The sequence below is a fragment of the Perna viridis genome, chromosome 8 (genome assembly GCF_037379345.1).
Source record: "Perna viridis isolate PV_CMFRI_1.1 ecotype Kerala chromosome 8, ASM3737934v1, whole genome shotgun sequence".
Taxonomy (NCBI): domain Eukaryota; kingdom Metazoa; phylum Mollusca; class Bivalvia; order Mytilida; family Mytilidae; genus Perna; species Perna viridis.
In genome coordinates this window covers 28,940,560-28,957,593 of record NC_142452.1, presented here as the reverse complement: position 1 = coordinate 28,957,593, position 17,034 = coordinate 28,940,560, and the positions used below count along the sequence as shown (strand labels likewise).

Sequence of the window (17,034 nt, the reverse complement as noted above, 5' to 3'; positions counted from 1 at the left end):
CATCTGTCTTTTTGTGATAACAGGATTAACAATTGTATTTGAATTGAGGAATTTTTGAAGATTTTTGTCTGAGATTTACATGAATGAAAATCACAATATATTTGCCAAAAATCACATCCCTAATTAGTAACTAACCAGAAATATTAGATATTCCTAATGCAGCCTTTTCAGCAATTAACTGAGTATTTTGAGTCTTCAAGGAGTCAATCACTTCATTCAGAGCCTTCAGTCTCTGTCTTAGTTTATCGTTCTCTGTCTGTAACATGGTGTTTTCCAGAATCATGTCATTTACTGTCTCTACACCATCAGAATCTACTGTTCTTTTCCCCTGTAAAAATAAAAATATCAATAAACAAGTACTATCTTTAAAAAAAGATAGAGGACACAGCAAAATTTTACTTCTAAGTTTCTACATTTCTTTCAAGAAAATAACACATGGCGCACAATTTCAAATTTTCGATACAGTTTTTTTAACGTCACTAAGTTATCAGTATTTGGCCAATCGGGAAAAAGAACTGAGATCAGGTGACTTGAGTTTCCATAGAAGAGCATCCTTAAAGTCAAAGGGTAAAAAGCGAAACTATACTGACTGTGTCGGAAAAATAAAGTAAAATTTATCAAAACCAAATTGAGAATAACCTTGAACTTGTCTCACCCCAAATCCTGAATAACCTTGACCTTGTCTTAACCAAAATCCAGAATAACCTTGACCTAGTCTTAACCCAAACCAGAATAAACTTGAACTTGTCTTAACCCAAATCCAGAATAACCTTGACCTTGTCTTAACCTAATCCAGAATAACCTTGACCTTGTCTTAACCCAACTATTTTAAGTAATGTTATATCAGTTACAATACATTCATACCATTGTAAAATGGTCACCTGCCTAAAATGAACAAATCCTTCCATCCATAAAAGGCTCTGATTTAAATGAGTTTATAGTATACAGATATCTAGCAATTTCTTATTACTGTAAACAAAGTATAAAAGTCTGAGGTGGCAAAAAAACTTCGCAAACTTAAGCTACCACTTCCTTGAATATTTTTATCACAAAAAAAATCAATGATAGTATAAAAATATATTTATACGAGATGCAAGGAATAAAGTTTCACTTAAAGTCTTCAGATACAATCACACAGACATAGCTACCGTTTCCTTTAAAAGCAATATCTCCATTTACGCAAGATAACATTGTAATAGAGAACTAAATTTCAGTAGATAAATGTCATTAAAATGACTATTTCACATGAACTATAACAGCATTTTGAGAGTACTGTACAGTGAATATTCCAAAATGATAATAAACATACCATTTTGAATTCCATAAGTTCTTTCTGTAGTTCCGCAATCTCCGACCTCAAAATAGCCAGCTGTTTACTAGCTTTATCCTGATTGGCTATCACCTTGTTCTTAATATTCCTGGCACGGTTGGCATACTTTAAGGTGTTTAATGTCTCGATAAAGTCTCTGTCAGATGGTGATATGCAGGCTATCATTAGTGTTCGACTAAAAAAAATGAAAATTCAAATCCTTACCATGGAATATGTTTAACATCATTAACTCAATATATTGTAACTCATCAGGGCTGAAATCCTTATAAAAGGATTGAACTATAATTATGTGTGGTTACAATACGTGGAAAAATTCTGTATTTCAATAAGTTTGTTGAATATATTCAATATGTAATTTGGCTATGTAACCTCTAAACTTCAAACATTGGCAACCATGTCTACTAGATATGATAATCATATGAAAATTTACTTATGATAGTCATATGATTACCATATGATTCTCCTATATAAATTTTTGGCTTGGAAACATATGATAATCATATGTAAACTGAAACATAGGATTCTCTAGTATGGTACTTTTGGCTGTGTACATTGACAGATTTCAACATCATCATGAAGTCATTTGAAAGCTTTAATTATGAAAGTTGTGAAAGTAGACATTTTTCTTACAAAATAATGAAATATTACCTAGACACCAGAGAGAACTTTTTTCTGTAAAAAATTCAAGTTACATGTACCGTCCATACAAAGATGCTGAAGTAACATGAAATTTTGAATCTGTATAAACTTTATAAGTAGTCAATATTCCATTTATATGTATACTGATTATCCTACCTATTGCCTCCTAGAGAATCTTGTAATAATCTTGTTAACTTAGAATCCCTATAAGGGACATGGGTAGCTTTCTTGGACATATCTCCAAGAGCCGATATCACATTTCCTAAGGCAAGCTAAAAATAGAAAGATGCAACATAATTTAGTGACATATAATTTCAAAGATGCTGATGTATTTTTTTGCAGTATTATACTTTCACTTAAGTTTTCGTTTCATACATGTAGTGTGAAATTTAAAAATTGTGTTTTACAATAAACAATGCTACACTCACATCATTAGAAAAGAATGATATTAACTGATTTCAATTGAAGTTTGACATGTGTATGAAAATATGAAAGACGATTTGAATGAAAATGTTTAGGATACTATGGTCAAATTTAAACCAAAAAAAAATTTAAGGCACCCTAATAGAAATTCAGTAAGGAATATTCCTTAAAAATTTCAAAAGCTACAGTGTCTAGTAAACACATGGGACATAAGCCAATATCCCCTGAAGATCCAAAATGATAAACAATGAAACTGATCTTCCACTGAATCATGTTATACTGAACATTCTGTTAGGGTTAAACAGGGGTTCAACATGCACAGATTATTGGTTCATTCAGTTTGGATTTGACAAACACAGCCAAATGTGTCACATACAGAAATTTCATATGATAATCATGATAATCATGTTCATTTGGCTTGGAAACATATAATAATCATATGTTTGTGAAAAACATGATTCTTATGTGTGGCACATTTGGCTGTGTATTTCACTTTAAAATATTTCTGCACAAAGTCTTACAAGACCACAGTTGATTGATATTCCCTCTTTGGCCCTGTCACCAGTAGCACCAGTTCGCTTCAGCCTCTCTGACCCAGCCAAATCCACAAAGTGAAACTTGGCTGTCAGTGTCTCGAACTCATTGACATCTCCCTGAGTTGAATCAGATTCCTTCTCTTCATCATTGTCAGGCTATAAAAAACAAAAGTACATCATAGTCAATGTTTTAGAGAAAATTCCTACTCTTCATTTAGAGGACAATGTCAAAAATTTATTACATGAACTTACATCATCAAAGTATTTTCATCATTCCTCCAGGGCTCATACACAGTATTTTTTTTCCAGTTCAGAGCAATTCTGTCCAACTTAAAAAGTAATTTCTTGGTTGTGAGAGCATATATACCTCTATTGAGGGTACCCAATTACCAATTTTTACTGCCATTTGAATAATATAAAGACAAAAAAGGACTTCCTAATATTTTTTCTGACCATGAACAATGTTAAAAGCCCACAAATCACTTTTAGGGGAATAAAATAGAAAAAAAATGCCTCCACCCATCCATCATTGTTTTTCATTTAAATTTACCAAAAACCAAGAAATAAACTATAATTGGCCTGACTTATATATTTGCATATTAGTACCATTACTTTGATACACGAGTTAGACATTGTAGTTACACTGCAGGACTTAGCAATTATATCTTCTAAATTTACTAACAAAAAAAGTTCTTCTTGAACGTGACAAAGATCAGTTTCAGACTTAAAAGAAAAACTACTTCGGAAATACTGATTTAGTTTTAGTACACTAACAATGATCTTACCTCCCCTTGAACAACTCTGTGTTGTTTTATATGTAATGAGAATATAGCATGTGAACGTGACGACTGTACATTCATATTGGTACTGGCCGTGGCTCGAGATAAAGCACCATTATGTAAGAGTTGCATAGTCTGAAATACAAATGTCTTCATCACATCATATGACAACAAATAATAATACATTAAAAATCTGCTAAGCTTGTTAAAGGTACTGTACATAAAGACAGATATTACTGAGCATTCAGAGGTGAATAGTGAATTGTTGTGGTAAATATGTAAGAGTAAACATTACAAATTATTAGTGTTAAATTTTATCTGTTTTTTAGTTTTATGCTTACATCATTAAGAGAAGAGACAGCTTGTGTTGTGACTCCAACCATGTAAATACCACCAGCAGCATCTTCATGGATCTTTATGTGGGATTTCTTACTCTGTAAAAATATAGCATAATGGAACTTATATATTAAGAACTTATATCACAAAAATAATATAGGGCTATTGTACTTTTATTGATGAATATTGTCCCAGGCAGATATTGAATTGCAAGTGGAATATGACACCCTACAAGGGATAATATTTGCAATATTGATGCAACAATCCTTTCGTAATACATGAATGAATTTTTAGAACATCCTTATGTTTCAAACGATCATATTCAAACTAAAGCAATACAAACAAGATAATTTTTAACCTTTCAAGGGCAATAACTTTTACATGGAGTCGTCCGACAACTTTGATCCATGGAGACTTTTGTAGGCCTTATAGTAAGAATCATTTCAGCAATTGAAAGTTTCATTCTATCTATCATAGTTTTAAAAATATAGGCTGAAAACTGTTAAAAAAAGTCATTTTTCACCTCTCAAGGGCAATAACCCTTATATGGAGTTGTCTGACAACTTGGATCGCTGGAGACTTTTGTAGGCCTTATAATAAGAATATTTCAGCAATTGAAAGATATTGGCCAAACCTAACGGTTTTGGAGATATATGCAAAAAACTACTGTACGACCCCAATGTTCTATTTTTAGTAACTGCGGCCATGTTTTTTAACCGATCAAAAATCCAAACGCTCATTTTGTTAAGGATACACTAAAAAACCAACTTTCATTGAATTCTGTACAGTAGTTTTTGAGAATAAGTAATAACATAAAAAACAACATAAAACGTCCAAAAAGGGTAATAACTCCAACATGGGTCAACAGATTTTCACAAAAATTTGACCACAGACAGATCTCATCATGCTGAATACTTTTACCCCATGTCAGAATTTGGCTAAACTAATGGTTTTGGAGATATATGCAAAAATCTGCTGTATGACCCCTATGTTCTATTTTTAGTAACAGCGGCCATGTTTTTTAACCGATCAAAAATGTCATTTTGTGCAGGATACTCTAAGAAACAGTCATTATCAGTTTCATGCAAATCTGTTCAGTAGTTTCAGAGGAGAAGATGTTTGAAGAAATTGTTAAAGATGATGACGGACGCCAAGTGATGGCAATAGCTCACGTGGCCTACGGCCAGGTGAGCTAAAAACCATGGAAAATGAGATCCACAAATTAAAGTACTGTCACAGCATGCATATTTATTTTTTTTTCATCAGATTATATCACCAGTCTTTATTTAACCTGTAGTTAATAAATTGATTATGGTTTTATGTCCTATGGCAGGTTTCATTTATTTAAGGTTGAAAACTTTTGATAAATGGAACAGACCAAGATTTGTACTAGTCTGTCAAGCTGAGCCGTATTTTATTTTCCAGCACACAGACGGAACAGCCAGTAGGTAGGCATTTCAACATATTCAGTCACATTATTCTGACCCTGAGTCTGCCAGTTTTAACTACATGCCATATGCTTAGTAAAGATGTAATGACTACTCAACCAAGGAACCAACCCATGATCTCCCACATTTAGGGCAAGCATTCTACCACAAAACCACTGATGTGGTTGCTGAGATTGATCATTCCAATCTTTACTACCAATGAACAAGAGAGAAAAATCAATTTAGAAACTAGAAATTTATAAGCTAGCAATATCCCATATTGCCTTATCACTCCATGAGACTCTATAAGGAGCCAAATCCTAAAAGTCTGTTTGGTTTCCTACATCTTACTTCTATAATACTACCTAATAACCTTACTACCATTTGTCATTGTTTGCATGTCATTCTGTTTCCCAAGATCATTACATCATTTTATTGCGCCAAAAGTTTGTGCTTAGACTGTCAAACAGAAATAATGATTTTGGAAATGACCCTAATCACATGTTGAAGTAGGCTAAAAATCATACTGTCAAAGAAAAGTTTTTATCAATATTTGTAACTACTACAAAAGGAATATTTGTATTGCAAACAATCAATAAAAAAAACCAAAAAAATCCAACAATATGCCAAATGTCTTTCTTTGTTATAGGGAATGTTAAATACATTTTGTAGTACCAAAATTTCCTTGCAAATACATCCAACATATTCAAGCCTTCTTAGAACCTGGCAGATTCCTTAATGAGATTGCACATTAAGATTTTATACAAATTTTGAAGAACATAATTAGTTCATAAATTGAAATAAAAGTGTGGAAAATACAAACAAGAGTAGAAAATATGCCATGCTTATCAGTCTTCAAACTTAAAAAGATTAATTTGTACAAGTGACGGCCACCAAATTCCATGAAGTAAAAAAAGGTAACACCGTTAAATAAGAAACCGCTGCATTGTAGTCATCACCTACACATACCCTAGATTCTGGATCTCTTGTTGTGTCTAGCAAGTCTAAAATCTCTTCATTGTACAACTGAAAAAAAATAAAAAAAAATGTGTTTATTGCTAAATCATCTAGTACATTATCAATTTTATTGATGTACCTGGAATATATGAGTAATCTGGTTGAGTCATTTCCTTTTTTTAAAATACTGTCTACCTATACATGATAAAAACTCTACTCTTCAAGGGTATATCTGATTTTCAATCAATGCTATGAAGTTGTTGAAAAGACTGCATAAACATGCTGCAAAAAGCATATCGTATGAAAGCTTTATAACCCAGACATCTAGTAAAAAGGTAAAAATAAAATAACCGAGCTCAAAACCATAATTCCAGAAGTCTAGGAAGGGAGATATAAATAGTACGCAGAGAAGCGAAAGGAAAAATACCAAAAACAATCATATAAGTCAATATGTTCATGACTTAAAAAACAGGTTTTAGCTAAACCTTTCCATTTAATAGTGGCTATAATAAATCCATGATAGGGTAAAGTCACTTCATATCAATGCATTCCAAACCAGTGTAAACCAAATATGTGGCTTGGCTAAAGGAGGTAGACCTATGGTAAGGGAAAGAACTCTTACAAATCACTGGAACGTTTGTATTCAGTATTTTACATCAATCTTGTATAAGCATCAAAGTAAAATGGACTGATTTCATTCTGCTTCAAATGAAAGACTGAAAGGCTATGGTGAAATTGAATAGGATACGAACATATCACTGATTTCAAGAGTTAGGTCCCTTATCCTAGGTCTACCACCTTATCTGATGACAACTTTCATTCCTGTAGGGATTCAGTTTTGACAGGTCTCACTGTATTTAGATTTATGTATAGCAATGGCACAAGACTTCTATTGTTCAAGACTTACAATGTCATTCAAAATATTCCAAGGTCATTGCTACAATATTTATTCACCAAAATCAAATCTTTCTTTAAATCAATCAGTATTAGAATAGATGAGTTGACAAGAAGATAAAATCTGTTACTTCAGTATCTTCATTAAATGGCGGTTTCATTCCAGGCGCTTTCATTTGCAGTCAAAAAGGCAAATAGAATTTTCTAGGCGCCAGAAAAAAAACTAATATTGTTTTTCTCAATCCCAAAAGTGTACACACATATCATTTTCTTAATAACAATCCATGGAAAATGAATTATAAATTGTTTTCTCCTAATTGTTTTTCTGAATGTCAATGAACTATTGTTTTTTTTATTTATTCACAGCTAAACTAGATGTCCATCCCCGGTAACTTCTGTCTTCAGAACAATCTCTACCAGAGACTATAAATTTGATATTGTTTGCTTATTCAGAACATGTATATAAAGAGTAGTTCAAAAGGAAAGAAGAGCTGTAAATAACTGAATTTTAAAATCCCACTAACATATGGTAGGCATGAAAATTACCTTTACTCTCAGTCTACCAATGACCATGACATTTAACCTTTAAAATGCACAAGGTTCTGACTAAAAATGGATGCGGATTCTAGCATTCACAAGGTTGTATAGTAATACAAGTTTGACCCTGTAACCTTTATCTTTAACTTTAAACTTCATTAGGGCTTCCATATTTTTTTTAAAGAAATATTATTTTGTATAATGTTGCCAAAATACTTTGTCCACTCTTGACCCTTGAGCCATTTAAGATGTTTAACAGAAAATATCACTTCACAATTAAGTTTTTTCTGGGTGGTTTTGTTTTAATAATACAAAACTAACTTCAATAAATTGAGCGGTAATTTTAAAGTCTGGAGGAGGCTGGTTCTTCTCTTTCGCTTCCAACTGTCGTTCTGCGATACCATTAAAGAGGTGATGGACAGATCGTGGAATGATTCCAACCTCTTCTTCTGATACCTTGACATCAAATCCTGTACCCATAGTGTAGGTCTTTCCTGAACCCGTCTGTAAAAGAAAAAGAGATTAACTTTACAAAATTATAACCAATAAAGGTTCTCAAGACAAATCTGTAAAGAAAACAATTTACACACTTGATATTACTTGAAATTTGGTAAACATGTCTTAATTTGGCCCTGCTAGGAGGATGATGACCAAGGCTTATCTAATAACACTAAATAATACTTGGAATCAAACACTTAATAACTACATAATCTATCAGAACTCTTATTAATCTAAATGCAGGACAATGTAATAAAGAACCATATAAATTCTATAATAGATGGGAAGGTCCTATATACAGCATAGCATACCCCAATCACCCTGTACCATTGAGATACAATAACAAATACATTGAAGTATAAAGTCTAAATGTCAGAGTTCTATTCAGTCCATAAACCACATACAGTAGGAACTTTGTAATTTAAGTCTTACATTATTATTGGAGGAAATTTTACATTTCCACAATATCATGCTTTATAAGCCCTGACCCAAGACTTAAAACCTCCATTGTTGAGAAAATTCTGAGGTTGCACTCAGTTGGACAAGCATGAAAGAACAGATGGAAGCCATAAAAGAGAAAACAGGACAAAAAATATATTTGCATGAGGCTAAATATTTGATGATTAGCCAATATTACTAGGCATGACAAGGGTTTAGAAAAAAAATAAAGCAAGTATGCCCAAACATCTAAATGGTCAACTTCATAGTTTATATAAAGTAAAACTCTGATGTGGGAGTAATAGTTATTTATCAATAACCTTTTGAATGTATACCAATATGTATTAATGAAGCTAAATAAAATTCATCTCTTTTAATCAGAAAACATCTAAATTTATGGCATGTATATGTAAAATAGTTAAATACAACTTAAATCTACCACAGACTCATTTTTATTTTATGAATATCTACATTTGAAGGCTTAACACAGATCTCTTAACATTTCCATTAAAAAAAATCCCCAACTGTCATCAATGTCACCTGCAACCAGCTAAGACAATACTTAGACATCAATATACATATAATTAACCACTGACCCATTACAATTGTTTGTATATGTTGGGATAAATATTAGCAAAAAATTGCCTTCTTCAAGAACTAACTATACTATACATGTAAATCATAATCTTCAAACTGTAAACATTGATTATTGAGGTCTCTGATTTTTGCGGATTCAGTAAGTGAACATATTTGCAGAATGATAATCGTTTTATGGTGTTAAAAGTCAATTTCACCAAAACCATTTTCATGCTTTTATGTTCAGTGTGAAAATAACTAAAATTAATACTTCTACTGTAACAAAGGCATGTGCTATTCCATCTTGACAAATCTCATAAATGATTTCTGAGTCACTGGTATAAATCTATAAAATGTCCCCAAATGTCAGCACCAATCGGCTACATGTACATGTAGCATACAAAGAACCACATGTAAAAATGCAGCCAATTGTCTTCAATGTCATCTCCATTACTTAACATAATTGCTCAACATTTATACAAAATAAATAACATCATTCGTCTGCATAATTATCTATTTATTGATACTTTTAGCTCAAAATTATATCTTTTTCAAACAAGAAATAATGTACAAAAGTCGGTCTATAAAAAAGAAACATCTAAATTTTGCCTCATTAAATAACTGCTGAACACCATATGACCATCACAGGAGGAACTACCTATAACAATGCAACCAATTGTGTTTAATGTCTGCCCCTATTAGTTAACATAACAGACAGACATCTATACATAATATACCACTGACCCATCATAACAGCATGTAATTGTCTGTAAACCAATTAGTGATCTGATCAAGGTACGATTAATAACATCAGCCTGTATCACAATTGATGTGTTTTTTCTCCCTTTAACTAAATCAATAGCAGATCCTGCAGATACTGTTTGCAATAGGTCAATGGAAGAGAAATCTATTGTGGTTAAATCTCAATCAATTCACATGATGTTCGAAAATTAAACTTGTTTATTAAAAGGATCGTTTTTTTTCTAAGATAGGAGTAAGAATGTTTTTGTCTAAGATAGGAGTAAGAATGTTTTAGGAACAGAAATATTAACAAAGGACTTGCATGTCATGGATTATTTTTCAATTTATTGACGGAGTCATACCATATTACATGTACCATCTTTTTCAGACAGTTAACACTTCATAACTGAGGGCTTGCACGTCATGGATTATTTTTCAATTCATTGACCGAGTCATACAATACTACATGTACCATCTTTCAGACAGTTAACACATCATAAATTGGCAACCTATACATTGAAGAAACATATACATGTATTGTCCAAAAGACAATTATGCATGCATAACTTAGTAAAAAATTAAAAACAATCCTTATAATTAAATTTCTTACTGATTCCAGTCCAAATCAAAACTTGATCCTTTATTAAAAACAATCCTTATAATTAAATTTCTTATTGATTCCAGTCCAAATCAAAACTTGATCCTTTATCAAAACATAATTTAGTAACAGATTGTTAGAATCATCACAATCTACAGACCAATATATAAAGTTAATGGTGTTACAGTAAATAGAAAATAAGCTACATGTATGGAAAGAGAACCAAACAAATTAAACCATCTTCATGTATCTAACTTGCACATGAACAATCATCATCAACATCCAAATGCCTGCGGAACAAGTCAAACTTCTCACAGACTAGATCAATTATGCAAAGTTTTATGAAGTCCTGAATGACATTTTACTACCATTATACTACTAAAACAAACCACAAACCCAAGGGCATTGGAATTTACATCTACAAAATTTAAATGTGTTTTTACTTTAATCATTAAGACAAAAAACTAATGAAAAAAGGAAAAACTAATGTGTGCATAAATTACGATGCACTTCAAATAACAAAAACTTTTGTACTGTTAAATTAGCCTAAAATAATTTCATTTTTTTTAAAGGTCTGACATGATAATGTATCCTATCAATTGTTTGAGGCAAAAAAAAAAAGATGTATATACATTGAAAGTCATCAAACACAACAAGCATGCAAATGACAAGAAAAAATGTGAGCAAGGCTCCGAAAGAAAACCTCTCGCCCCCACCCAAGTATTACCATATGGTCAAAAACAATGTATAAATTAAGTTGTCCAACAGAAGTTGATGTTGCATCTGTCTGAACCACACAATATGATATACAATGATACCTATATAATGCTTCTGTCAAAATACATAGTGGCTGTGATAATAAATTGCAAGGAAAAAGTTGTGAACGGACAAACAGAAGGACAGACAAAAAGATGGACATTGGGATCACTATAAATCTACTCAGGCTCCTGCACAGCAGCAGGACTGGCAATATAAAAAATTTGAAATCAACATTGTTCAGGCTACAGAAACTCAATATAAATGCATTTAATGTCCAGATGACATCATAGCTGATGTATTATAAATATCTTAACATTGTCATAACTAGCCTCCTAGCAATAGAAATATTTCAAAGATTAATTTGATCTTGTATGGTCTATTTCTCATCACATCATTTTTTAATTAATGGTGTCAAAGGTCATAGGAATCACCTAAAATATGACCAACACAAAGTGACATCAGACAACAGACCAGGAAGGAAAACCTTGACAAAACTGTTCATGTTTCTCAATAATTTTGGCTAGTTTTATAACTTGTTGTATGGATCTTGGTAAAAGGTCGAGAACTAGGATAATGGCTTCCTCTACTAAGGAAGAAGCTAATGGGCAAAAAGTATCCTCTGAATTAACACTTACACTCATGACAGCACAAAAAAAAAAATTTCTGTATGGAGACAGATAAAGGGTTACAACAATAGCCTCCTTGGGTAAGGAAAAAAAGCTAATGACCCAATGAATGAACACCTACACTAGGGAATGCCCTAACACCCAAGTACAGGGATGATCACTAGGTATGATAAAACCTGCCTTAACCATATTTGATGGATTTAGACTGGTATTTGTTTTATGCAGGGTTCAACTTATACAGATCTTACTACATTAGGCTAAGAACAATAATACTGGTACATATTTCATCCCCACCTAATATCTGCTATGGAAAGTTATTTAAACTTTATAAGTATCTGAGCACTTATCTATCACACATTTAAAGCCACATTAAACTTTATTTTCATAGTATATTTAAAATGTATAGAAATGTTTTGATTTACAGATGATTATGGTATCCAGGCCGATCAATCAGAAAACTTCTATTATGTATTCCACCCACGTTACCGTACTACATTAAGGGCCCTACATGTCAGATGTTCATACCTCAGTCAGTCACCTTAAATGATACTTTTATTTGTTCATGTTTTTGATGTATACTATAATTATTTAGAAATTTAACCAGTCAGTGAAGACTCACTAACTTTCAATCATATCTTGTCCATCCAAATTTCAGTCCAGTATGTCAGATGTTCACACCTCAGTCAAGTCAGCTATTACATTCTGTATCATACCTATTCCTGTTCATGTATACCATTATTAAATGGTAACTTGACATGTAAGTGATGGTTCGCAACTTTGTGTTACGACCAAAGTACTAGTCAAGTATTTCACAGAGGATACATGTATATAGTTGGTACATGTAAAAATTAGCTTAAGTAACTACTATTATCCAAGCCTTCCCCTCACTTATGCTTGAAATTTTCATTGATTATATAAAAAATCCCTGGAGCATGCAAGCCAACCAGCACTACCTCCTTCTTTCAATATTTCTGGATCCTCCTTTGAACAGGGAACCTTAGCATTGTTGGTACAATAATTCTTGTTAATGGTAAAGCCTATTTGTCAGAAAAAATTGTGCTACTAACAGAAATTATTATATCAAGGGAAAATACCCAATGTTTAGGTACATACTTTAGTAAAATTTTGTAAAATATTTATGCAATTAAGAGGAATTTTCTAAATTTTTGTAAAATATTATGCTATTAAGAGGAATTTAGTATTCCCCTGACATAACATCTTAAGAGCAACTCAGTGGGTGTTTCTAGAGTAGCACAGGTCACTTACCCTACCGGTGCACCTGCATGGTCCATGCTTCCAGTTTTTAACTGAGTCTGAGTTGCTTATTTACTTAAGTTTTTTTTGTATGTTTTATTTTGGTTATTGCATGTTGCTTATTGTATCTTATTTTTCCTGTCTAGTAGTTTATCTTGGATAGTATTCCATTGACTACTATTCAAATCCTGCTTCCCCTGAACAAAACTAAAAGTTAAAATATGTATACCAATAAATAATTGGACACTAGAATTTTTCCTTCTTAAGGCCTTTAAAAACAATATTAGAACTGTTAACATCTCATCAAATTTAAGTGGGTCCTACAATAAATATCATAAAAATATGACATTCTCAAGAGTATACATATAAACCACTACCAAATACTATATAGGTTAAACCATTACTACTAAGTTTACAATCTTCTTGCCAAATAAGGTCCTATAGATCTTATCCAATGATGTAAATATTGATATGACCCTAAACAACCTGATAAAATCCTTTTGAACTTGACGGAAATCAAAGGGCAATTACGAATGTCGTACAACAAAGTGCCAATGCTAGATGATAATAAAATAATGGGTTCAGTACCATTATTATGAATGTTTGGTACACCATTCTGTAATTAGTACATTGATTTATCTTGGGTATGGATTTTTGTACCTTAAATCAATATTGTCCTTATTTAGGATAAATATATCTAAATTACACTGCCTGATGTCAAAGCTGTTAAAAGATCAATACTGTGTCTCATTTTTGTTTTTATATTGGCGTCCCAAACAGAATGGTTTTTGCAAACTGCTTTTTAATGCCATCTGCTTTTATAATCAATCTTTTTGGCATTCTATGAACTAGGGTACAGTTCTAAAATATGTATTCAAATTCCAGACCATATTTTTACTACAACAGAGGGCAAGAAGTGTACTTGATCAAAATTGATAACAATTTGGAAAACACTTTTGGAAGATTTCAGAGCAATCTCAGGGTGTTGGTTCACAACCTGAAAGCTGGCTCTTCATAGCCTGTTTTATACACTTAAAAAGTCTCATATAAATTCAATAGATTGCATACTTGTGAAGACCTATTAGAATTCTATCTTTTCTTTTAATGATTTAATGTTGCATACATAAACTCCTGCCTATAAATATGCATCTTGAGAATGTTAAAAACCTAACAATGCAGACAGTCACTGCCTTGAACTTCTTTAACGTTTAATGATATCATAATAGTAGTTGTCCTACACACCCTTCTCAAATAATCAGTTATATCCTTTAGACCAAACCTACCTACATTGTATATTAGTATATTGCTGAGTCATTGTGGACATGGTGGCTATAGTCAAACTCTGTTGTGTGGATTTGATTTTAAGTTCTTTTAAATCTATGAAGCTTAAACCCCCATAATAAAATTGATTTTTTAGTCAGAGAGATAGGTACATTATAACTTTGAAAATATGATAACACTCAAACAAATTAACTTCTAACAAACACACAGTTTCCAATTTTCACTAAAAAAAATGTCTCTCCAATTATATTTAAAAAAAAAGATAAGAATCATACAATGTAAGTGTAGGGGATATATACCAGTGTAACTACTTCTAGTTTAATGACTCAGTCCAGGTGTGGCCTATTTGCTTTAAACACTCACCTGTCCATAGGCAAAAACTGTGGCATTGTAACCCTCAAAACATCTGAAAGATAAAACATTCAAAAACATTAATTAAAATTACCCATACATCAAAGGTTTTGTCACCTGTAGATAGATAAAACAGGTAGTAATGATATCCAGCATCACATACCATATCAAAAGGTAAATGATAAAATAGGAGCATTTCATAACCCTGTGACATTGTTACTTAATAGCAGGTTATTTATCTTAGGGACTGCAGTGACTAAGTCCTGCTCTACAGACAAGCTTTATTTTGTAGCAATGTTGTCAATGTTAACCTTTGTGCACTTTTTTCAAGTGAGTTCAGTTTTAGTCTTGTCCCATATATAAAACTTGTATTCTTTTCATGTGGAGCAAGTACACAACTGCTTACTCTTAGGTTTACTGAAGTAAGCTACAAAAGTTAAGGAGTTGCATGTACATGTATTAGACATAAACTGTCCTTGTTAAAATCGTTGTTACTGTCAGTGTGTTAAAGATAGTTTGGCACTAATGTAAAGCATGCTCTCTTATTCTCTTTCTATAACAAAAAAAAACTTTTTTCATACATGAATTTTGTACATTGATTGTACAAATATTGTTTTGAACTTCCTGTAACTCATTTAAAGGCATTAATATACATAAACTTCAATACTTAAATTTTGAAAACATGGATTAGTCATTTTTAGTGGTTTCCTGATAAACATACATGTATATCTATAACTTTTTGCATACATGTAATGTACATGTATATTTCATGACAACCTGCAAAACCAGATACTGTCCTTTCAGAAGTCATCACAGTGTTCTTAATAAAATCTTTTTTATAACTTCTAAAATGATACCCAGTATGTACATTAAGCAATTATTGTTGTTCATCTATATTCTAAAGCACTGTGTTTAAGTTTGACAAAATTTATTCAAGTAGTTCCATAAATAGCATGCATAAACTTAGGGACTGATGAACAGACAGACTGACTGACAAGAAAATCCCTATATACCCTTAAGTGTTCAAGAAGGGGATACATGTTTTATTTTATAACAAAATACTTGTACCAGTGTGGATAGAAAAGCATTGTAAGAAAACTCAGTGAATAATATGGCATTATAATATACATGTATTAAAATTTAAAACATGTATGTTTATGAGATCCTTCTAATGTACATGTTTGTATGACTGCTTGATATTTATTGGCATTTCATGTCCATTGCATTTAGCAAGTAATTACAATTAATTCTTTGGGCATTGCCTTTTTCACATTTTGTCCAAAGAAAATAATACATGTGTAACACAGACAAATTATAAATTGCTCAGTTTATCCATAAGCAAAATATTTACTTTTCAAAAGTTTAATAATTGTTCTTTGGTTTTTACCCAATAAAAGCAATTTTCTGAAATCTGACAAGTACCTGATAGTTTCATGGTCAATTAGAGAATATTTGATATGTGGACAAAAGATTAAAATTACAATATTTAATTCTTTTGATATGTAAATAAAACTGAAATGGACCTTGATCATTTTTGTGATAAAAACCTTTCATAATGGACCAGGTATAACCTTTAAATCAATTCAATGTTGAATGTTACATGAGTAAAATAAAATATTTTTACTTCTGATTGAATTTTTACAGACCAAATTAACCTAATATCAGGAAGTTGACTTAAAAATGAAATGAAGCAAAAAATTAACATAAAATTCATACTATGATTTATTGTACACTAATATCAAAAAGACAAATTTATACTTTTTTGTTAATAAAAGGTTTATATCTGAATTCAACAGTGACCTGATCTTACGACAATTATAAATAGGTTTCCTTTGATGTCGTTTTAAAAAAAAAAAAAAAAAAAGCTAACTGTGAACAGTCATGCCAGTGACAAAATTGTCAATGATCTTGTAATGACTAAGAAGTAGTAAGCTGTAGTGACAACAAGGTCAATAAACTACAAGTACATGTATTTCTGTCCATAATGTCCATCATCCAATTTCATTGTGACATCTTGTACAAGAAATAAAGAGTAAAATGTATAAGCCCAACAA

The 17,034-nt window shown here is 31.7% G+C and overlaps 1 protein-coding gene across 3 annotated transcripts in view; it reads right to left on the bottom strand.

The window, feature by feature from the left end:
• The window catches only part of LOC148610113 (kinesin-like protein KIF21A), an 88,817-nt gene that overhangs the window by 58,006 nt on the left and 13,777 nt on the right, over positions 1-17,034 (bottom strand). For all 3 annotated transcript variants that reach the window (XR_015914738.1, XR_015914737.1, XM_088542206.1), the window contains exons 3-11: positions 14,993-15,035; positions 8,180-8,362; positions 6,440-6,496; positions 4,049-4,141; positions 3,714-3,842; positions 2,914-3,084; positions 2,126-2,241; positions 1,310-1,505; positions 136-328 (exon numbers count right to left, since the gene is read on the bottom strand). Coding sequence is in view for 1 of the 3 variants with exons in the window: in XM_088542206.1 (XP_088398332.1) it covers positions 136-328; positions 1,310-1,505; positions 2,126-2,241; positions 2,914-3,084; positions 3,714-3,842; positions 4,049-4,141; positions 6,440-6,496; positions 8,180-8,362; positions 14,993-15,035 (1,181 nt within the window). In the remaining 2 variants the exon portion in view is untranslated. The remainder of the gene's footprint in view (positions 1-135; positions 329-1,309; positions 1,506-2,125; positions 2,242-2,913; positions 3,085-3,713; positions 3,843-4,048; positions 4,142-6,439; positions 6,497-8,179; positions 8,363-14,992; positions 15,036-17,034) is intronic.